Source organism: Pistacia vera, unplaced genomic scaffold (assembly GCF_008641045.1).
Source record: "Pistacia vera cultivar Batoury unplaced genomic scaffold, PisVer_v2 Contig227, whole genome shotgun sequence".
NCBI classification, from domain to species: Eukaryota; Viridiplantae; Streptophyta; class Magnoliopsida; order Sapindales; family Anacardiaceae; genus Pistacia; species Pistacia vera.
The window spans coordinates 1767146-1791421 of record NW_022196032.1 but is presented as its reverse complement, the minus strand read 5'-3'; the positions used below and the strand labels follow the sequence as shown (position 1 = coordinate 1791421).

Sequence of the window (24276 nt, the reverse complement as noted above, 5' to 3'; positions counted from 1 at the left end):
TTCGCACTTGGGAGTCCACTCAAACTTCTTATTGGCCTTAAGTATGTTGAAGAATGCCAAGCAGCAATCTGTTGCCCTTAATATGAAGTGACTGAGTGCCACTACTCACCCATTGAGGCTCTGAACCTACTTCAGTTGGTTAGGCTCTTCATATCGAGAAGAGCTTGGATTTTCTCGGGTTTGATCTCTATTCCCCTTTGGTAACCATATACCCTAAAAATTTTCTTAAGGAAACTCCGAAAGAACATTTAAGGGGGTTGAGTTTCATTATGTACCTTCGAAGGATGTCAAACATCCCAGTGAGATATGCTATGTAATCAGCAACAACATGCGATTCGACCAGCATGTCATCAATATAAACCTCCATCGACTTTCCGATCTGCTCGAAAAACATCCGGTTAACTAGCCGTTGGTAAGTTGCCCCAACAATCTTTAGGCCAAAGGGCATAACTCTATAGCAATACAGCCCCAGATCTATAACAAAGGAGGTATGCTCTTCGTCCGGCGCTTACATCAGAATTTGATTGTATCCTGAGTATGCATCCATAAAACTTAGCAGCTCGTGCCTGGAGGTGGCATCCACGAGTTGATTGATCCTTGGTAAGGGAAAACTTTCTTTTGGGCATGCTTTGTTGAGGTTAGTGAAGTCAACGCAAGTCCGCCACTTGCCATTGGGCTTTTTTACTAGAACCGGGTTGGCAACCCAGCTCGGATAAAGTGCTTCCCGGATGGATTAATTCCAAAGGAGATTATCTACCTCGATTTTCAAGGCAGCATATCGCTTCAGATCCATCGCTTTTCTCTTCTGGCAGACCAGTCTAGCCTCACTGTCGATGTTCAGGGCATGGCAAATGACATTCGGGCTAATCCCGACCATGTCGACATGCATCCATGCGAACACATTGATATTCTCTTTGAGGAAGTTGGTCAAGTTGCTGGCGAGTTGGGGGTTAAGATTGCTTCCAATCCTCAACACTTAACTCGACTCATTCTGGTCGACTGACACTTCAGATAAATCCTCAACTGGCCCACTAGAAGGGCATTCTTGGATACGAGGATCCATATTATCCTCGGTTAGGCCAGGTTGTGGTTCAATCCGGCTGATCGCCATCGCCTGTTGGGGAATGCCATACAGGATGCCTTTCCCTTTGCATGCCATCTACACTGCCCTTACATAGTAGTCGCGAGATGTATGCTGAGATCCGCTCACTTCTTCTATCCCCATCGGGGTGAGAAACTTCATCTTGAGATGGTAGATCGAAGTGACTGCTTTAAAGTTCCTTAGTAGAGGTCGCCCTAGGATGCCATTGAAAGCGGACGGGCAGTCCACTACTAAGAATTTAGTGATCTTGATCACTTCATCAGAGTCACCCAGTGTGACTGGAAGCAAGATCGTTCCTTGGGGATCAAGTGATCCCCTGTAAAGCCATATAAGGGGATATAGGCAGGCTCCAGGTTGGCCTCATCCAATTTCATTCTTTCAAAAGCTGGCTAGAATAGGATGTTCATAGCGCTTTTGTTGTCCACCAATATTCTGTGGACATCGAAGTGCCCTATTTGGGGCGTGATGACGAGAGCATCATCATAGGGATGATGCAATTGGACTACATCTTTTTCGAGAAGGTGATTTCCTCCTCTCTGCGAACCTTTGGTGGTCACTACGTCATGTTCATCACGCTGATGGGGTCGTGATGGGCTATGCAAGCATATCTTTCCTGGGCACCTCAGGAATTCCTTGCGAGATGCGGTCCTCCAAAGATTATTCCTACGTTACAGATACCCTTGCGATCACAACGTTTCTTACCCAGTTCCTCTTGATTTTTCTCCCTCACTGGAGCAGCATCATCAACATACTCTTTGAAATGCCCCTGCTTGATAAAGTCTTCGTTGCCTATTTGAGAGCTCAACACTCATCGGTGTGATGCACATTGTGTCGATGATAGCAACAGTATTTTTTACTGTTTCTGGCTAAAGGGGGACCTTTCATGGGCTCAAGCTCTCCAAGCAGGCCGACCTCTTCCAACTTGATGAGAATGGCTGAGACAGATGCATTCAAAATGGTATATTGACTCTTGTAGCGATCACGACGAGGAACTAGAGCATAAGATTTCTTAGGCTCAAACTGTGGTTTCTTTCCTTTCCGCTAATCGTCAGTAGCCCATCTGTGATCAGTCCTCCTATTTTTCCCTAGACCAGGTGCATTGCCTGAAATGTCGAGGTCATGGCGGTGGAGCGCCACCACAGAGTTCTTAATATGGAGGTATTTCTCTGCAAGGCTATAGAAGCAGGTGAGGGAAACATCGTCCTCTAACTGCAGCTCTTTCCACAGATCTGTCTGTGGGTGAACTCACATGATGATGAGAGTCTGCACAGACTCTTTAGGAGTATGAGCTACTTTATGGAGCTCCCTATGGAATCTATCGATGTAAGATTGAAGGGATTTATCCCTTTCTTGCCTTATGTTGCTGAGATAGCTCAAAGGCATTAAGAGCTTCCTGTTCGCTTGGAAGTGTCTCAGGAATGTCGAGCTCATCTGATTCCACGAGCTGATCGATCCCGCCAGGAGCGACCTGAACCATTGTTTGGCATGTGAAGTTAGAGTTACTGCCAAGCAACGACATTTTGCCAAGTCAGAAACTTGGTGAAGCTCCATCAAGTTGTTGAATTCATACAAATGATCCTACGGATCAGAATTCACATCGAACGCCCACATATCAGGCATTTTGAATCTCGATGGGAGAGGGGCGACTAGTACCGCTGGGTAAAAGGGAGACACCTCTACTAGCTACCCTTGCTCATTTTGCTGAGCCTTTAACTGATCCAGAGCTACCTGTGGATCACTTTCTACAATGTGGGTTCGACCCTCACGGCTACGGTTGAGGAATGACCTTAGGTTAGATTCCTTCTCGCCTCTTCTAGCTATTCCGGCCAATCTTGACACACACTGGCTAGAGCCGTGTGATGGCACTGCATGGTTTGGAGAACCTTCACGACCTCCACCATGGTACAAACTGACCCGTGGAGTGTGGGAACTTCCTACATGACAATTGAAGTCGTCATTTTGGCGGTAATGGGAATCTCCCTGCCTTGCACTTTTGTGGGAGTGCTCGCGTAACATGGCGTTAGACGGCTTAGGCCGCAACATGTCACCGAGCCTTAACGCCGCAAGTATTCTACCCGGGGCGCGATCGGTGTTTGCAAGCCCCTTAGAGCCTATAGGCCCGCTGTTTGCCACTTGCTTACCCTTTCTTTGGTGCACTACAGTGTGTTATTGCCCTTTTCCGCACTTTCATGTGACCTGCAGGCATTTTTGGCGGCTGCATCGCCTCATTTGATTCGGGTGGCACGACCCGATCCAACAGATCCAACCTTCAGCTGACCGTTTGGAAAGTATGTCAAACATCTCTAGGTAGCTCATGACGGCTGGGTTAAGCCATGAGCTTGAAGGGATATCCCCCACAATATTTTGCGGGACTGGGGCACCTCGGGAGAAGTGTCCTCTTGTACCTGGGGGATTTCTTCATTGCCATGATTGGTTCGCTCAGATTCAAATCAGCGAGCGATTTGTTGTTGTGGGACCAATTAGTTAAAGATTCTCCTAATGAAGAACAAGCACTAAATCAGGCCCTCCTTCTAGTGCCAAACTGTTGATGCTTGATTTTGACACCAACTAATCGCATGTGTGAAATGCTGAGCTGACTCAGAAGACACAGGTGAATGGGGGGTATTGAACCGAATAAGAGATGTAGAGCAATGTTTAAAGTGGTTCGGATGCTTAAGCAAGCAAATCCTACGTCCACTGGTAGTGTATTAATTTATGAGATTAGGTCACATTTAGCGAGCTGGTTTACAAGTGATTACAAGAGAGAGAGAGAGAGAGAGAGAGAGAGAGAGAGAGAGAGAGAAAGTATATGCTATTCCAGAGAGAAATTAGCTAATCCCACAAACGGGAGAGGAACTCTTTATTTATAGTGGGATGAGTTGAGGTAATGATTACTAAATCTGTGAGCGGGTCAGATTTCTGTGCAAATCCTTCCTTCTGTCCCGTTGTTCACCTGCTCGAGTGATTTACTCGACTTGTGCATGGATTGGACACGTGGACCTTCTCCAACCTTTCATTAATCTGGCGCACACCTACTGCACTAGCAAGGGCATGCTGCTTACATCAACACGCGACGTGACTGCGTCTGGATGGCTACAAGACTTACCTATGCTTTGACTGCTTACGCTGACAGGGCTCTGCGTCAGCCCTACCTTCTCAGGCATAACAAAGAGTTTTAATCTTCTCTTGATATGAACTTCATTGATTAATCTCCCACCACCATTCTTGCTGACAATTAACACTTTCATTCATACAAATCCCAACTTGTAGGCTTTATCAGAGGCAATGGAATATCAAAGCTACTCACAACGTTCATAAGGGTAAGTGAACTAAACCCGGTCCAAAGAATATTACTTTAGCTGTTTCATATATTTATATCAAGTATAAGTTTTCTCCTTTTTCTGTTTTTTTACTAACATTTACATGATATATATATATATATATATATATGTATTAATTTATGATACCACTAACATAATAATCAAAGACTTGCGTATTGCAAATCTACAATAGCATGTATATAGAATTGCATATGGAAGCAAAGTTAATTTTATATTGGAAGCTTTAAAGAAATTAATATGTTGGAACTTAGAAGTTTATTAATAACAAGCATAAGACTAAAATAATAAGTTATTATTCTAGTCTTATGCTAATAAGAGTAATACTACACCAACAACCCTTTTTCAATAACTTTCTTTCACAATCCTGACATGACAGTTCTCAATTGGTCAGCTTATAATTAATTAGTGGGATTCATGTGGGACCTATGTGAGATCCATTATAAATTAATTCATTACGAGCTATCACATCAAGATTGTGAGAGAAAGTTTGTGAGAAAAAGTGTAGTATTATTTGCTAATAATGGACATTGTGGAAAAGATTGATTGCGCGGCTGCACAGGAGCCCACAAAATGATTTAGCTTTTTGACCAATGTACATGCTACTCCTAAATTGAAGTATCCCGCTGAATTATACACGCGTCAACATAAGAAGCCCTTTACTTTACCCCCTACTCTAACTCTACATGTCACGACGAAGATTCCTCTCCCCTTCCTACATGTGGTCCTTGCCACCAATAAAAAAAGAGTGATACTACGCCAATAACTTTTTCTCACAACTTTGATGTGACAGTTCACAATTGGTTAGCTTGTATTAAATTAGTGGGACCTATGCAGGATCCATGTCAGATTCGTTGTAAACTGATCAATTGCGAGCTGTCACGTCAGAGTTGTGAGAGAGGATTATTGGTGTAATATTATTAAAAAAAAAAAGTCTTTTGTCTTTCTGAGGTGTGTAGTTCCATGAGTCAACCGACCCCACGTGTTCCAAAGTCAAGAAAGAAACCAATCAGAGATTATATTCGTTTTTTTTCTTTGAAATTTAATCCTTGTCGGCCGAGTTTAGTTGATTGGACATGTGTCAACCAATCATAACATATAAAAAAATGTCCGCTCGACCCACAGTCACCCTACTGAAACGTAGGCTAGTCTGATTAGTATATTTCCCTTAACTTTCTCCATTGATGCTTTTACCCTCCCTTTTTAATATCCGCCCTTCCAACACGTTTATCAACTTACTCTCACCTAGAGCCGGCAGTGGGTCGTGCCATATCGTATTGTGTAAGGCTCGTCGTTCCATGGGCCGTTTGGTGCCAAGGCCCACAAAAATTTGTGTCCTGCCATGCCATGTCGACCCATCAAATTTGAAGGCCCATGACACGACCCACTTTATATCATGCCATAACATGGGCTGACCCGTGTGCTTTGTAAAAATATTTAATTTTAATATTTATAAATTATGGTAATTTTGATTTATTATTAATAATTATTATAAAAATATTTTAGATGTTATATTTAGTGACATTTTGCATTTATATTAATTAAAAATATATATAATCACTATGAAATATAATAAAATAATAAGACATTGAAATATTGATTGAATTTCAACACTTCTTATTACTTATAAGTTATAATTATAAATTATAAATACAAACTTAGAAATTAGAATTAAGAATTATTATACACCTTCATTTTCATTAATTTTTAAATTCATAAAATCTTCAAATATATCTTAGCTATAAACATAGACTAGTATTTTATTTTATTTTTTATTTTTTTGGTGTTGTATTGTGCCGGCCCATGTGCCTTTTTTAGGGCCCACAACATGACCTACAAAATCGTGGATCGTGTCGTGTCGTGCTTTTTTCATGTTGTGCCATTGGTCGACAGGGCCCACCACCGGCTCTACTCTCACGTCTATTTTAATCTCTCAGTCTTGTTAACTAATCACAGTTAATCACCATTATTACATCTTTGATCCAACGGTTAGCATTACAAAATAGTGCGGTTAGCTGTTTCATTACAAGACGTTGAAATTATATGAAAAAGTTGAGATAGATTCAGCTTTTTTACCTATGTATATGTTTCTCCTAATAAGGGTCATCATTTTCATTTTCACAGCTACAAGCACCTCTCTAATAACTCATAATTTTCTCAACTTCTTTTATCATTCAAATAGTTACCATTTCTGATCATGGCTGAAGCAATTGTTTCCGCTGTCTTGGAGCAACTGATTTCAATCACTCATCAAGGGATACAACAGGAGGTAAAGCTAGTTGTTGGTGTCGACAAAGAAGTCAAAAAGCTAAAGAGCAATCTTGAAGTTATTGAAGTTGTGCTTGATGATGCAGAGGAAAGGCAAGTGAAGGAGAAAACTGTAAGTCTTTGGTTAGATCGGCTCAAACACGCATCCTACGACATTGAAGATGTGTTGGATGAGTGGAACTACGCCATGTTGAAACATAAAATTAAGGGACCTAAAGATGTTGTTGTTCCGAAGAAGAAGGTGTGTTTCTCCTTTCCCACCTCTTGCTTTTCATTCAAGCAAGTTAGTTTACGTCATACATTGCAATGAAGATAAAAGATGTTACTGAAAATCTAGACGACATTGTGAAACAAAAAGATAAGTATGCTTTTAACACAATCAAAAGTTTTGAAAAGTTTGAACGAGTACAAAGTACCTCATTTGTTGATGTGTCTAAGATATGTGGTCGAGTTGACAACAAGAGTATTTTAGTACGTAAGTTGTGTGAGAATAATGAACAACACCTTCCTATCATCTCTATTGTGGGGATGGGAGGGATTAGTAAAACCACTCTTGCTCAATTTGCATTTAAAGATAATGAGGTCATAAACAATTTTGAGAAAAATATATAGGTATGTGTATCCGAGCCTTTTGATGAGTACAAGATTGCTAGAGCAATCATTGAGGCTCTAGAAGGTTCTGCTTTGAACTTAGTTGAATTCCAATTGCTTCTTCAACGTATTAATGTGTCTATTGTGGGAAAGAAATTTCTTTTGGTCTTAGATGATGTGTGGAACGAAGGTTACAAAAAATGGGAACCGTTGTATCATTGCGTGAAGAATGGTCTCTATGGAAGTAAAATTTTGATTACCACACATAAGGAGTCGGTTACACGTGTGATGGGATCAATTGATATTATCAATGTTAATAGTTGCCTGATGAAGAATGTTGGTTGTTGTTTGAGCAATTAGCATTTTTTGGTATGCATCAACAGGAGCGTAAAAAATTTGAAGAGATTGGTAGGCGAATTTTAAGGAAGTGCAAAGGTTTGCCTCTGGCTGTAAAGACTATTGGGAGTCTCTTGCACTTTAAGAAACATAGGGAAAAATGGCAAAGTATCTTAGATAGAATTACAGAAACTTGAAGAATCTGAAGAAGATATTTTTCAGCCATTATTATTCAGTTATAATGATTTGCCTTCTATGATTAAACGATGTTTCGTATATTGTGCCGTCTGTCATAAGGATTATAGAATAAGGAAAGATTATTTGATTAAATTATGGATGACTCAAGGATATCTTAAAGAAGAAGAAAAGAAGGTGATAGAGTTAGTTGGTGAAGAGTATTTTGATTATTTAGGATCACAATCATTCTTCCAAGAGTTTAAAAAAGACAATGAAAATATTATCTTTGAATGTAAGATGCACGATTTAGTGCATGACTTTGCCCAATTCTTGAGTAAGAATGAATGTATCTCGATAGAAGTTGATGGTCTTAAGGATTTAGTCATAAACTCTTCTTATCACAAACAAGTTTGTCATTTGATGGTGACAATTCATAAACAAGATTCAGTTCTTGACTCCATTTTTAGTCTCAAACGGATGCGTAGTTTCTTATATAATTTTAAAGATTGGTAGGTTTCTTTGGCTCCTACTATCTTACCAAAATTATTTGGTGAATTGACATCTTTAAAGGCATTAACCATAGGTGGAGTGCCATGGTGGTATGAAAATGTGATTAAAGACATTCCTGAAGAGATTGGAAAATTGATATATTTGAGATATCTTAATTTGCGTGGTCTAAAAATAAGAAAACTTCTTGAAGAATTATGTGGATTATATAGTTTGCAAACTTTAGACATTAGTTTTTGTCAAAAACTGGAAGAATTCCGTCAAGGGATATGAAAATGAATAAATCTACCGCGTCTATAGAATAATAGGACCATGTCATTAACATACATGCCAATAGGAATTCAAAGATTGACTAATCTCTTAACCTTAAGGGAATTTGTGTTAAGTGGTGGTGATGGTAATTATAATAAAACATGCAGCCTTGAAGGTTTGAAATACCTTAACCTCTTTGGAGAGTTATCTATAAAAAGGTTGGGAAATATATCCGAGAACGAGGCTAAAAGATTAGAAATTAAGAATCAGAAAAATCTTATTGATTTGTCTTTAGTTTATACAAAAGTAGAAAGGACGAATGAGATTGATGAAGCAGAAGAAGATGAAGGAGAGAGGACGACTACGGATAATGAAGCACTTCTTGAAATCTTACAATCACCTTTAAATTTGGAGAAATAAGAGATACAAAATTACAGAGGCCACACTATTTTGCCCAATGGAAGATATCCTTAACCAAGCTCTGGAGATTAGTACTCTCTAAATGCATGAACTTGAAGCATTTGCTTGCCTTAGGAAAATTGTCATCTCTTGAATCTTTGGATATTATGTCTATGAGGAGTTTTAAAAGAGTGAGCAATGAATTTTTGGGAATAGAAAGTGATCTCACATCTTCATCATTAATTTTCCTCCCCAAATTGAAAACTCTCACTTTTGAGTTTATGGATGAATGGAAAGAGTGGGATTATGCGATTACAAGAAAGGGAGAAAAAGAAGATGATATTACAATCATGTCATCTATGGTTCTCTTGCAAGTTGTTTGCTACCCCAAATTAAAGGCACTGCCAAGCCACCTTGTTCAAGATACAACATTGAAAAAAGATATTCGGTTTTGTCCTCCGCTAGGCTACTATTGGTAAAGGGGAAAAAAGAGAGGTAATAATTTTATTTTTGTTTAAATAAATGCATTTGTGATTGAATAATTAATGAATTTGAAGATATTGAAAAAAAGGCATGTGTTAATCATAGATTTAGTTAGAGGTAATTTAAATAATGGTCCAAATTCAAGAATTAGTAAATATAATATTAATACATATGGCTGGCCTGACATTGCAAATTTTAATTCACTAATTATATTCTTTGATATCATTTGATTATGTTTACATTGAAAGAGATTGGTCTCCTCTCCACTTGTTTTAAGCAAAATAGAAATGATTAAATGAATGATTGAGAGAGACAGAGTGGTAGCAGAAATAGCATTGGATTTGTTGAATGATTATTTTACGCTCCACTTGTTTTAATCAAATTAGATATCAAAATCTAGTTGTTGTAGTTTTAGTTTTATACATATGCAATTATTCGGTAGAAATAGAAATACATGTATATATTTATATTTTTTGTAAAACTGAACTTTTAATGTTAAAAGAATGGATTGGCCATTAATACAGAATAAGATACATGGGCCTTCTGAAATATTTTTCTTGGTGGCTTGTACTATAGAGATCAATATTTGGGCCGTATATATTAAGGGTGATAACTTCATTTTCCTGATTATGTAATATTCTTCTATTTGTACCTTCAAATTTCAGCAAATAGTCATTGTTTCAGTGCAGCTTTTTGTCTTCTGGAAGAAGTAAATAATGGGTGTTAGCCAGGAGAGTTGTCGGAAGAACTCAGTTAATGGTAGGTTATGAATTTCTCTTTTCTTTCTTTTTTTCTCATTTCTCATGTTTAAAACCACTTCACAACATTTATTTCTTTAATATGCAGAGCTGATTTACTATTTGGGCCACCTATCCTCAGAATTTACAATTTCATTCACCCATCAGTAGAGGAAATACTCCAGCTCAAAGCAATAAAGGAACAATTTTTATGGGTCAATGGCTGTAACTTCATTAAATCTATTTTGCCTGATGAAACAAATGCTGAATCTTTTGGTTTTCACACTTCTCGGTGAGCTAGCATCAAATCTGTATTTCTATCTCCTACATGATGCTTGAATTAGCATTATTACTGTCNAAAAACCTACAACCACCTTTAAATTAGGAGAAATTAGGGCTACATAATTACAAAGGTAACACTATTTTGCCAAACTGGATGATGTCCTTAACCAACCTCAAGCATTTAACACTCTTTTATTGCATAAATTGTACGCATTTTCCTCCCTTGGGAAAGTTGCTATCCCTTGAATTTTTAACGATATGAATGATGAATAGTGTGAAAAGAGTGAGTAATTAATTTTTGGGAATAGAAAGTGATGGTACATCTTCATCATTTATTTTCTTCCCCAGATTGAAATATCTTGAGTTTCACTTGATGGATGAATGGGAAGAGTAAGATTATAAGATTACAAGAAATTGAGAAGAAGAAGATGATATTACAATCATGCCATCTCTGGCTTAGTTGCAAACTGATAGCTACCACAAACTGAAGGCATTACCAAACCACCTTGTTCATAATACAACATTGATCAAAGATATTTTTCTTTGTGATCTGCTAGCCTACCATTGAAGGGGAAAATGAGAGGTAATTTTTTATTTTTCCTTATAAGAAAAACTAATCCAATGAAACACAGTGAGATAAAACATAATCCAAGGGAAAAGAAAATTATAGTATACATATGTCTATTAATATGGCTTGGTGTGGTAAATGTAACAAGGTAAGTAAATTAGTGCAAATTGGTTGTGACTTAGTATGATCTTATGCTAGGATTGAGACGTATCAAGTATCAACCCATGATATATTTTACAAAATATCACCGCCTGCGTTTTGGAAGGTGCATGAAGTTTCATAGGTGTCCAATTCCAAGCCCAGAAATAAGACATTCCACTATAAACCTTAAAAAGAGGTAGCAATTAAAATAGTGGAGAGATGAGTTTGGTCTTATGTCATAGTCAAACCACATGGACCATTCGGTCCACTTAGTCCATATACGGGCTATTACGTTCTTAAAAGATAAAAATATTTTTAATTAAATTATCTGTTTTTTTAATGAGTTATAGTTAAATTAGTCAAATAAGGATAATAGTTGATTGTGGTAGATGTGATTGTTAGAGTGATTATCTCCTATTTTCTAGGCATTAACTCCTATTATTATATATTTTGTTAATTGTAATCTCTTGTATAAGAGAGATGAAGCAATAAAGTGGGTGTGCGTTTTTATAGTAAAACAAGTGTTGCCTTGAGGTCTTGATTTCCTCCATTAAATCAACAATTAATTTATTTTTCCAGTTAACTTTACTCTACAATATAGGTCCAGGTCATACCATGGGCCCTACAAGCCCACCCTCCACTTGGCCCTTCCTCATTAACTATTGTATTTACTGAATCTGGATAAGTATGAAAAAGTTGGGACACGTGGATGAGTCATCGACCCTCAACTTCTTTCTTTCTTTGTTTCTACAATGGCATTGTAATATAGATACTAGGATAAATAAAAAACAGCATTGCTAGTCTTACAAAGAAGCTTACAAAGGTGGCATATAAAATTAACTTTCACCCTTCATCTTCATCATTTCTCTCTCTTTCTTTCTCTTTTTTTGTTTTTTCTTTATTTTTTCTTTCACTTTATAAGTTTCTTTGTAAGGATAGATTTATTGTATAAAAAATGTGTGATCTGTTTGATGTAACTGTAATTTTCTCACCCCTAATTTGCTTCTGCTTGCATCATTTCTCACGTCAAACTCTATTAAAGTTCTGGGCAATATTGGTTGCAGGCAGCTCTTTCTATCAAATTTGGTTGTAAATTTCTATTTTTTATTTATTAATGATTATCTCGATTCAGTTTGTTCAATCATTTTGGTTGGTCACTGTTGAGACTATCACGCATCATGCTTCTGCTACGCCATATATATATATATGGGGCGTTAGGAGAGTAGTCGAAAAAACTTGACGATCTCGCTAATCTTTATTCTTTCATTTCTTTTTCTTCATGTTTAAATGGAAAGCATATTACAACTTTGTGTTTCTGATTCTGTTGTTTACTTTAATATGTAAAGTTGATTTACTAGTTCAATGATCGAAACTCTCTGACCAAAATGGAAGTGGATGAAAGCCTCTTCAGCAGTTGAATCATTTCATTCAACAGCACGATCAAATTCATAAATAAACATTTTGGATTCTTAATGGTTGATCTCTTTATGCTGATTCTGATGATGAAATGGACTTGAGATATAGGGGTGAATTAAAAATTAATAAATATATATATATATATATTTTTTTGTTGAACTGACAATATATATTGAGTGTTGTTTTATTACCTATTGGGGGGTTTGGATGATATAATGTTTTATTATAGGGATATATTATATTAACAAAAAGAAAAATTATTTTAAAGATTATTGTGAATGCTTAGAAAATGTGTTTGATTGAGAGGATAAATGGGTGGGTATGTTATATAGATTACTAAATTACCCTCCTTTTTAAATATTAATATAATAGTATTTATTATTATTATTATTTTTTGAATCATTTTTTTAACCCCCTACATTTTTAATTTGGCTAAATCACCCCAACCATATAAAACTTTAATTTATCGCAAAATCACCCTAAGCCACTGCCGGCAGCTAGCCAGCCACCACCAACCACCATCGACAGTTGACGGAATGACACACAAATGGCCGTATATAGATGGTCGTGCACTAGCAAAGCCAGAAATAACCATTAATCACAAATCCATGGTCGAAAAACCGCCTGATCTATGGCTATTTCACGGCCAAAGATGTGGTCATGAAACGGCCACATATCTCATCGTGAAAAGGCTAGACCTTTAACGGTGCCATTTCACAGCCACATCTTTAGCTGTGAAATGGCTATAGAAATGTTAGATCTGGCTGTTTTTGGCTTGTGATCTATGGTTGGAAAAGGCCTTGCTGGCACACGACTGGCCAGATCTCGTCATTTGTGCACCATTACAGTGATTGACGCTGGTGGCCGGCGATGGTGAGTCACGGTCGGTGGTGGTCTTGGGTGATTGGGGGTATTTTGTTAACTTTTAAACTATTTTGTGGCTAGGGTGTTTTAGCTAATTTCTCAAATGTAGGGAGGCTGGGTAATTGTTATTTGGTAGACACTTGAGAGCAATTGTGTTCAAAATGGTTTTTATTAAGGGCAAAATGGGAAGAAAAACTATATTACCCCAATAATGTTTTAATAACACCCCCTAACAAGGTAATAAGATTACTTCCTACATTATCAACATTAAACACTATTTGCAATAAAAGATTACCGTAATATTTTAGTACTTGCAAACCAAACATAGGAGTCTTGCAAAATAAACTAATATTATCCATGTTATCTTATTTACCCTTGATCCAAACGGCCTCTGTGAAGTTTAGGAGTTCATGGATTTCTTGCAGTAATGGTTCGTAGTGTTAACTTCTTTGCTCTTGATTCTTTGATAGCTCTAAGACAACATTTGCTATTAATGATGCTGGAGACTGTAACAGAACAACCATCTTTGAATAGTGCTCTAAAAGGATCTCTATTGTTTTTGGATCTCTATTGAATGGTCAATCTCTAAAAAATTTAGTTTCAACCAAAAGTCGACTTTATAAATTTACCCCTCCTTCGATTTCCCTTCTTTGATTTTCGCCTCTAGAAGCCTCATAATCTAAGCCTTATCAAACATCAAGATCTATATCAATGGTTTCAGTATTGTTCCAATCAATTTTATCAGGGTTTGGAAGAGGAATTTCACATGGTTGACCACTGATCTTTGATCAATATCGAAGCTTCGCTGTCCTAAAAGCCTCTTCAGCAGCCAAATTATTCCATTCAACAACACGATCAAATTCACAAATAAACATCTTGGAGTACACTAATTTTTTACATGGAATTGAACCCATAACTTTTGCTCCCATGCAGGCACAATAGAGCTTTGTTCAAGTTTTGGAGACTTTGTGCAAATCTTCTTCGAAGCATAACAACGACTGCTTACAAATCTTCTCAAATCTGTCATTTTAGCTATCTTAGAGCTCAATGTTTTTATTTATTTCTTTTTTCTCTTTATTTACTTTCTCCTTTTGAAACAAAGAGAGTGAAGTATTGTGGTTAAATAGCAGACTGACCTAAGCTGTCAATAGAATAATTAAGTAGAAACTAGAAACCATTTTGTAGTTTAATTTGTTCACAGATTCCCATTATGTTTTAAAAGTTTTTTTCTCTTTGATTTAAATAAAAAGTATCAAATAAAACAGAACAAAGGCCAGAGACAAAAAGATAAAAAATCCTTTACCAGCTAAGCCCAATCAAAAAGGAAGGCCCAGGAAACTAACCTAAAACCAGGTAGCCTAAAAGACTAAACAGACAATCCGGCCCAGATGATACAGAACCAGGGTCTTCAATGCACAAGCTAGTAACAGCTACCCAAGAAGGCACAATCCAAGGTAGACTACAAACTACAATATTCTAGTCAGTAATTTTTGCTATCAATCAAAAAATTAAGCCGCCACCTAAAAAGTTTTACCCTTCCTCCGATTTTTGCCTCTAAAAGCTGTCATCATCATCTATGCCTTGTAAAAAATCAAGATCAAACATTTCAGAGTTCCAATCGATTTCATCAATGTACATATCCGGATTTGGAAGAGGAATTTCACAAGGTTCATCGTTGATCTGTGACCAATATCGTAGCTTCGCTTTCTTAAAAGCCTCTTCAGCAGCTGAATCATTCCATTGAACAACATGATCGAATCCATAAATATACATCTTCGCATTCACTAATTTCTTCCATGGAATTAAACCCACTTCCTGGCAGAATTTCTTCTCCCATGCAGGCACATTAGAACTTCGTCTGCGTTTCGAAGACTTGGTGAGAGTCTTCTTTAAAATATACCAGCCATTACTTCCCCCTACATATTTTCTCAAATCTGCCATTTTAACTAGCTTAAAGCTCATTATTTTTCTTTGTTTCTTTATTTATTTTCCTTTTTTGAAGTAAAGAGAGCGATGTATTAAGTTGAAATATAAGATTGAATTAAGCTATTAATAGAATAAGTAGAAACCACTTTGTAGTTTTCTTTACTGATTCTCGTTAAGTATTCAACTTTTCTTCTTTGATTAGATCTAAATTAAGTCCCTAATTCACAATTTAGTTACCAATTGTTGATAACTATAAGTTTATTTTTCTTTCGCAAAATCATATTTGACCAACAATATTCTAAAATCAATCAAATACCAAGTATTAATTATTAGTTTCTTTATTTTTTGAATTAGTTTTAAGTAATTAATTTTCTTCAATTAGAACTATAATGTTTATGTTTCTTAACTAGAACCGAATTTAAATTTATATCAATAAAACAGATTATATTAACAAGAAAACTTCTGTTAATTAATGCGAAAAGATTAGCTAAGACATATTTAATGTATTGTATCAAGGAAACAATCCTGTTAATTAATTAACGTGAAAAGATTACACTAAATTGAACTTTAAAAATTACACACATATATTGCTTTTAAGTCCCATGTAAAAAATATACATGGTAAATAATTAAAATACTACATAATATTTATACATAATGTACATGGTAAATAATTAAAATACTACATAATATTTGTTTTTACTTTACACTTTTTGTGCTTTTTAAATATTATTTAGATATATTCAGGTTCAAAGAAAACGCAAGGAGAAAGAAGATATTATACTCCTTGCACAAGAAACCCTTAGCATACACACAACCGACAATGGCTTACACATGTTAGTCTATTTTAGAAAATATTTCAACAACTTTGATGGACCACATCTGAAAAAGGTGCAACAACATCCCTGGATCACTCTGAAATACTGGTCACCTGTATTTGGATCACTCACGCATATTTCAGACCTAGAAAATTATCTTAACATGCAATAAAAATGTGATACATATGCGAAAATACTGACTGGAAAAATTGTTTACACATCTGACTCAAATGTGTCCACATATTTGCAATAAGATCAAACTAAGGAAGTGTGTACACATTTTTGCAATATGTTATGACATATATAAACTACCGACATGATTTACTAAACCAAATAAATGTGCAAACATCATAAATGAATGCGCACACACGTCTTTATAAGTTGAGAAAAATACTTACATTACATCTTTTCTTTCTTCTAGTTCTTTTCTTGTCACTTGAGCTTTTGTGCTACCTCATTTTACTTAGCAACAAATTTGTTAATTATGGTAGGGAAATCATAAATGTCTGATGACTCGTAATTTTTAGTTCCCACTTTTTCTTTTAATAACCTCCTTTTTAATATATTTAGTTTTGATAAGTTTAACCTTAAATTAAATTACTATATGGGACACTATACATTTTAACAAGTTTTAATTGCTCAGTCCAATAATTAAATAGATCAATTTTAATTCCTTATTAGCTCATTATATCTCATGTTCAAAGTTACAAGAAATGATTTTTTATGTTTGAATTTCAAATTTATAGGTAATGAATTTTATATATATTCTTTATTAGTTTACATTTTGGGACTATTTTCATATTTCTATTTTTTTTTATGAAATCCCAAAATTCTTTTTTATATCTACTAAAATTTTTGTAACATTCCACATTAATTGGGAAGGAAAAGTGAAGGCTAATTAAATATCATATGGGCTTCTAAATTATTAAGAAATTTTATAACATAAATGGCGTGTAATTAATTAGGAGGATACTAACAAATAAAATGATGGAAAGCTATAATCTTGGTATTAAGTTTCAATGTTTCTTTACAATGATACACTTGTAACTACCAATGATAATCAGTAGTAGAGTCAACAAATTAAGTTTGGAGGGGTTGTATTATAAATTTTAATAAATAAATAAATCATCCAGAAAATAAATTTTAAAGGGTGAAAAAATTCATTCTTATATATAAAATTAAATTTATTTATTTATTTTTTGGGAAGCTGGACGGGTAGCATCGCCCCAAACAATAATAAAAATGAAAAATAAGATGAACTTACAATATACAACATTTTCATAACATGTTCCAAGTATGGAGTGAATATTGATTTCACAATAAACTTACAAAGAGGGTATAAATGCATTAGCTGACATATAAGTCACAATCCAAAAATATAATATTGTAGTAACAGATAATAATACTAATATGATGAAATACATGAATAAAAAAAAGTGCGAGTTTCCATTAAAGTGTGAGAAGCAAAATCGGAATTGGATTATGAAATCAAAGTAAAAATAATAACATTTTTTCTTTTAGTTAAAAATAATAAAAAATTGACTATTTTTAGAATATTTCATGAATAATTATCTATAAACCTTTTTAAAGCATTTTGTGGTGCACCCTAAATGAGCTTCTGCTCCACTAAAATCAATATTATAGATGATGAAATCAAATTTAGCCAAATTGATGGATTAGTGAGAACTTATCCATGCCATATTGTATTCTTTGAATGAAAAACTCATTTTCTAAAAGAATTTGGCTTTCAAATAAGGGATATTATCAATTTAGGTACAACTTTTTCATGAAATGCCAAAAAAAAAAAAAAAAAAAAAATTGTTCAATTTAGAGATTCTAAATAGTTTTTGGTTCAATTCAGGGACAAAACGAATACCAATTTCAATTTGTTCTATTTATGGACAGTAAATTACTTTGTTCAATTTAGGAACACTTACGGTTAATTTTAAAATAAAACAACAAAAAGACTTAGATACCCCTAATTATTTATTTGGTTTTAGTCTTTCAATTTTAAAATTTAAAAGCTAAAACAATCCAATAAAAATATATAAAAAAGAAATTTTGTTTGATTTCGAAGTGTAAATATTAAAAATAATAAATGATAAAACAATTTAACCGAAAAAGAGGAAAATCAATTTTAAAATTAAATAAAAAACTGACAAAAAATTTTACATGAAAGAAAGGACAACCATTTCTATTTTAAAATTAAAAAAATTAAAAATAGAAAATAGAAAAAAGAAAAGACGTTTATTTATTAAAATTGTTTATTAATGTCAGTTCACACTTTTTTTGTTTGTTTGTTTGCCTTGGTTGGTCACATCTTAACTAATGTAGTAAAGTATTATTATTTGGTAGTTAATCTGACGGAGTTTATAATAAAAAATAATTAATATGACTTGGGATCTTACGTAGGAAGCACGTCAGTTATCTTGACATTAATGTGGTTGGTCACATATTAATGTTTCCTGTCCTTGGGCAAGGACTGATGCATATATGCTGAAACGTATTAGGTTTGACTTAAAAGCTTATCTGTCTATTTGACAAATTAATTGCTCACATAGTTTTCTATGGAATTATGATTCTTGGCTGAGTAGGACATTTAATTAAATGTTATAATATAGTTGACACCCTTGAAGCCAACGTCTTTGTCTCATAAGATTAAGATTACCCTCTAGTTATAAATAGTTATGCTTTTATAACAAATTTTCATCACTTACCTCCTTTTCTACACATAAAATTCATACAATTTTATTATTTGTTGAGAAATTCTAAACATAAAATTTCTACAACTTGACCTTTGATCATGTGGATAATAAATATGTCTATTCTTCCACTAGGAAAATGCTATAACGTAGTTGACACCCTAATCAAGATCTTTGTAATTACTCTTTTATAAATTAGTATTACATTAGGACTAACACGTGTATTATATTTTTTACTAAATTTAATTCAGATATTATCCTAATCAAACGTCTAGCTTACATGTTTTGCAACAGAAATAAATTTCAAAAGCTAATGGCATAGATATAAATGGAGTCCGAAATTATCTGAATTGGATCGATTACAACACCAAATTGTACTGTATATACGCAATATCAGATGAAGTGAGAAATGAAAATATATATTCAAATGCAAGCCATATACTGTACTTTGTATTTACATTGTATTTCCGGAATCAGTAGCTATGGATGTTCTATTAAAATAATTATCTGAATTGAAAAGTAATTCTATATGATGCTAATGTTAAATCTCAAATTTCAATCAGAATTCAACTGTTTCTTAATGTTTATTATAATAATAAGATATGATGAAGAGAAATTAGAATCATTTTATTAGTAATGATAGTAATTAGAGAATTAATTGAGACAAGGAGAGGTGAGTCATGAAAATTCGTCGTAGAAGCACAACCACTAACACAGGAGGATATAATCTTAACCATTTAAGACGGACCTTGACTTGAGTGTCAAATAGATTATCACCATTTACTTAACATAACCTCATTTTCCTAGTGGAAGGATTGGCAAAATTAGTGGAGGATGTAGTCTTAACCATTTAAGATGGACATTGACTTGAGTGTCAAATAAATTATCAACATTCACTTAACGTAACCTCATTTTCGTAGTGGAAGGATAGGCAAAATTAGAAAGGATGTAGTCTTAACCATTTAAGACGGACATTGACTTGAGTGTCAGATAGATTATCAGCATTTACTTAACAAAACCTAATTTTCTTGGTGGAAGGATAGGCAAAATTAGTGGAGGATGTAGTCTTCACCATTTAAGACAGACCTTGACTTTTTGAAATGAAAATGACAATTTTGAATTAATGAAACTCGTATACTATTCTTGTGGAGTGGATCCACCACGCATGGATTCATGCCATGTGTCCCTGGACTATGCTAGCAATCAGCGCTCAGATTAACGTCGCATGCCACTCCCTCACAAAGTTACTTCACTTACAAGATGGCCAGTCCAACAGTGAGGAGTCTGACTCTAGATCCGGATTGGGGGAGATTTGGCATAAGAGATATTCCCTCCGAAATAGTCTCAACCGTCCTTTGACAGAGAACCAAAGGGAGAGAAAATCTCCGTTCAAGACATACTGAAGGAAAACTAACGCAAAAAACAAGCACACGGAGAAAATGAGAGAGTTCGTCTTTGTAAAAACATAAAGAAAAATATAATAACAATGGATGTAAGATTTGCTCATTTCATCTGAATTACTTTAAAAATTATTTGTTCTTTGTTATTTGCTCTTAGTGTTTTACTTTTACGTTCTATATTGATCCAGTGTCAAAATATTGGCTTCTTACAAGCCCTTGCATAGATATTGTCAGGAAACCTATGTACTTCTTGTTGGTGCAAAATCCAACATCAACAACTATATAATCAAACGTCTAGCTAACATATATTTGAACAAAGAAAAAGTTTCAGTGGCAAATGGCATAGAAATTAGATAATCTCCCAAGTCCCAAGTCGAAGAAGATTGCTAAATTACCCACATGAAAATAATAATATTTTAAAAATCGCATAGAAATGGATTTTATTTTTTTGTTCAAATTATTATACTGGTAAAATTCTTTTTAATATAAGTAGATTGAATTGCTTAGATGTTGTGGAAGAGACTGGTGCAAATTTACTACTCAACAAAAGAGTCATCTTATTAGTTTATCTATGATCAAATAAAAGCTTAAATTTAAACTTAACCTATTCATATAATACAGAACCAATTCATTCCTTCAAATGAATTCTATGTTCACTAAAAGTCAATAGATTTAGATTGAAATGCAGTCCACTTGAAAATATATTGAATTTGATTACAATACCAGATTTTGCTCTATAGAATATCAGATTGAGTTAAAGCTGAATTTCAAGATAATATATATTCAATTGCAAGCTCTCTTGTATTTTTGTCTTTATCAAAATATTTCCAGAACCAACAAAGAAGGTAACCAGCTGGCTGGCAAAGCGGGGTGATGTTCTATTCAATTAATTTGAATTCAACACTTTCTTAACATTTATTTAAAAAAAAAAAAAAATGAGATATGATGGACAAAAATTAGAATAATTTGATTGGTAAAAATGGTAAAGAATTGAGATAGTGAGAGCTGAGTCATGAAAATTCGTGGTAGAAGCACAGCCACTCACACAGGAGGATAAAACTTAACCATGTAAGGTGAAGACCTTGACTTGATGAAAATCAATGGAGTCTTTTGAAGCCAATCTCAAAAAGTTAATCTGAATTCAACACTTTCTTAACATTTATTTAAAAAAAAAAAAAAAAAAAAAATGAGATATGATGTTCACAAATTAGAATCATTTGATTAGTAAAGATGGTAAAGAATTGAGATAGTGAGAGCTGAGTCATGAAAATTCGTGGCAGAAGCACAACCACTCACACAGGAAAATAAAACTTAACATGTAAGGCGAAGACCTTGACTTGATGAAAATCGATGGAGTCTTTTGAAGCCTTAAAGTATATTGAATAAGTTGCCTATATATATATATCAGAGTTCTAATTATGATATGCATTAAGAAATCAGAAAAACAATGGAGTGCTCAATGTTGAAGAGAGTATTTTCACTTCTTTCCCTGCTCTTGTTGTATGTTTTGTCAAATTCTTCACTTGATATTGCTTCTGATTCTACTCAAGAAGCTCTTGTTCTTCTTAAATGGAAAGCCAGCCTTCAAAACCAAAACCATTCTCTTTTGACATCGTGGACTCTTTCTTCAGTGAATTCCACTAAAATAAGTCCATGTACTTGGTTAGGAGTCTCCTGCAACCATGCTAGAAGCATCAGAAGTATTAATCTGACTAGCGCACGTTTAACAGGTACCCTTCATGAATTGTTGTTCTCATTCCTTCCTAATCTTGAATACCTTGATCTAAGTGTGAATGAACTCTTTGGTACCATCCCTCCTCAAATTGGCCACCTAACACATCTAGAAATCCTTTATCTTTTTTCAAATCAATTCTCTGGCTCTGTTCCTATAGAGATAGGTAACTTGAAGTCTCTTTCAAACCTAGACTTGAGCACGAATCAATTGACTGGTTCTATTCCTCATTCCATTGGTAATTTGAGCAACTTAAAAGTATTTTACCTCTCGGAGAACAACCTTTCTGGCTTTATTCCTATGGAGATAGGTAGCTTGATGTCTCTTTCGGATCTAGACTTGAGCGAAAATCATTTGACTGGTTTTATTCCTCATTCCATTGGTAATTTGAGCAACTTAAAAGTATTGTATCTCTTTAATAACAATTTTTCTGGCTTTGTTCCTATGGAGATAGGTAACTTGAAGTCTCTTTCAGATGCAGACTTGAGCACAAATCAATTGACTGGTTCTATTCCTCATTCCATAAGTAATTTGAGCAATTTAAAAGTATTGTACCTCGAGGAGAACAACTTTTCTGGCTTTATTCCTATAGAGATATTTAACTTGAAGTCTCTTTTGGATTTAAAGTTGGACACAAATCAATTGAATGGTTCTATTCCTCCTTCCATTGGTAATTTGAGCAACTTAAAAGTATTGTATCTCTTCGATAACAACTTTTCTGGCTCTATTCCTATGGAGATAGGTAACTTGAAGTCTCTTTCGGATCTAGAGTTGAGCGAAAATCAATTGATTGGTTCTATTCCTCCTTCCATTGGTAATTTGAGCAACTTAGAAGTATTGTATCTTGAAATGAATAATTTTTATGGCTCTATTCCTATGGAGATATGTAACTTGAAGTCTCTTTCGGAGCTAGTGTTGTACACAAATCAATTGACTGGTTCTATTCCTCCTTCTATTGGTAATTTGAGCAACTTAAAAGTATTGTATCTCTTTGATAACAATTTTTCTGGCTTTATTCCCGTGGAGATAGGTAACTTGAAGTCTCTTTTGAATCTAAGGTTGAACGTAAATCAATTTGATGGTTTTATTCCTTCTTCCATTGGTAGTTTGAGCAATTTAAAGTATCTATACCTTAGCAATAATAACCTTTCAGGCTTTATTCCTTCTTCCATTGGTAATTTGAGTAATTTAAAGAAGCTATACCTTAGCCTTAATAACCTTTCTGGCCCTATTCCTTCTTCCTTTGTTAATTTGAGTAATTTAACACATTTGTACCTGAACGGTAACAACCTTAGTGGTTCTATTTCTATATAAGTAACTTATTGTCTTTCTGATGTAAGGCTGATACTTAACGGTTGTATTCCTCTTTCACTTGTAATTTGAGCAATTGAAGAGCCTTTTAGGCAATAATTTTTGTAGCTTTATTCCTCCTGGTGGTAATTTCGATCTAATATTAAATAATTGCATGTCAATGGCAACAATCATTGAGATTCAATTCTCTTAGATTTAGAAATTTCTCTGAATGGATATTGAATAAATTTTCAATAAATTGTTGGTTATTTTAAATAAATTTTAATTACGTTTATTATTATAGATTCACTAAAAGGTCGTTCAATTTTATTAATATCCTAGAAAATATATTTAGTATTCCATGAATATTTGTATAAGGCCGTGGAATATGCCACATCATATGTATAAATAGTCAATGGGGGGGTTTTGAAATACCAAAAGTATTTTTAGATAGTCAAATCATCTTCTTGATTATTTTGTTAAAATATTAAAAATTATCAACATTTTTTAGTTAAAAATTGTTATAACCGAAACTTAATACTGATCTATACACCAACACAAATCAATCACACCAAGAAAACAAGAAAACCACAACAAGAACAAACACACAAACAAGCCACGATTTACCGTGGTTCACTTATCCTTTTATGGATAAGCTACATCCACGTTGAGCTCAAGAACGGTATGAACTCGCTGCACTTCGATTATCAGGAACAGTTAAGATTACACAGATTCAACACTCACCAGATCTACCCAATTACAACAGCAACCAGCCTTACAAGATACTCTCTGAATATCCCTAACCCGAGAGAACAACACTCTCACCTGAATGATTAAACCCCCTAATCACTCGACTGATTTAACTCACAATCTGGAAGAAATAATCTCAACCCTAACACAGAGAAGTGCAAACCCAGAAAACCCTAAAGTATGTGTGTCGTCCTCAAA

The 24276-nt window shown here is 34.5% G+C and overlaps 1 protein-coding gene across 1 annotated transcript; it reads left to right on the top strand.

Moving 5' to 3' along the window:
• Nucleotides 1-21753: 21753 nt before the first annotated feature.
• On the top strand, nt 21754-23352 carry LOC116130977 (probable leucine-rich repeat receptor-like protein kinase At1g35710). Its single transcript, XM_031416643.1, has one exon. The coding sequence runs from the start codon at nt 21754-21756 to the stop codon at nt 23350-23352; it is 1599 nt and encodes a 532-aa protein (XP_031272503.1).
• The last annotated feature ends 924 nt before the right edge of the window (nt 23353-24276 follow it).

Excerpts from the sequence above, each read along its gene's own strand:
- LOC116130977 (XM_031416643.1), top strand. The coding sequence starts at position 21,754 with ATGGAGTGCTCAATGTTGAAGAGAGTATTTTCACTTCTTTCCCTGCTC.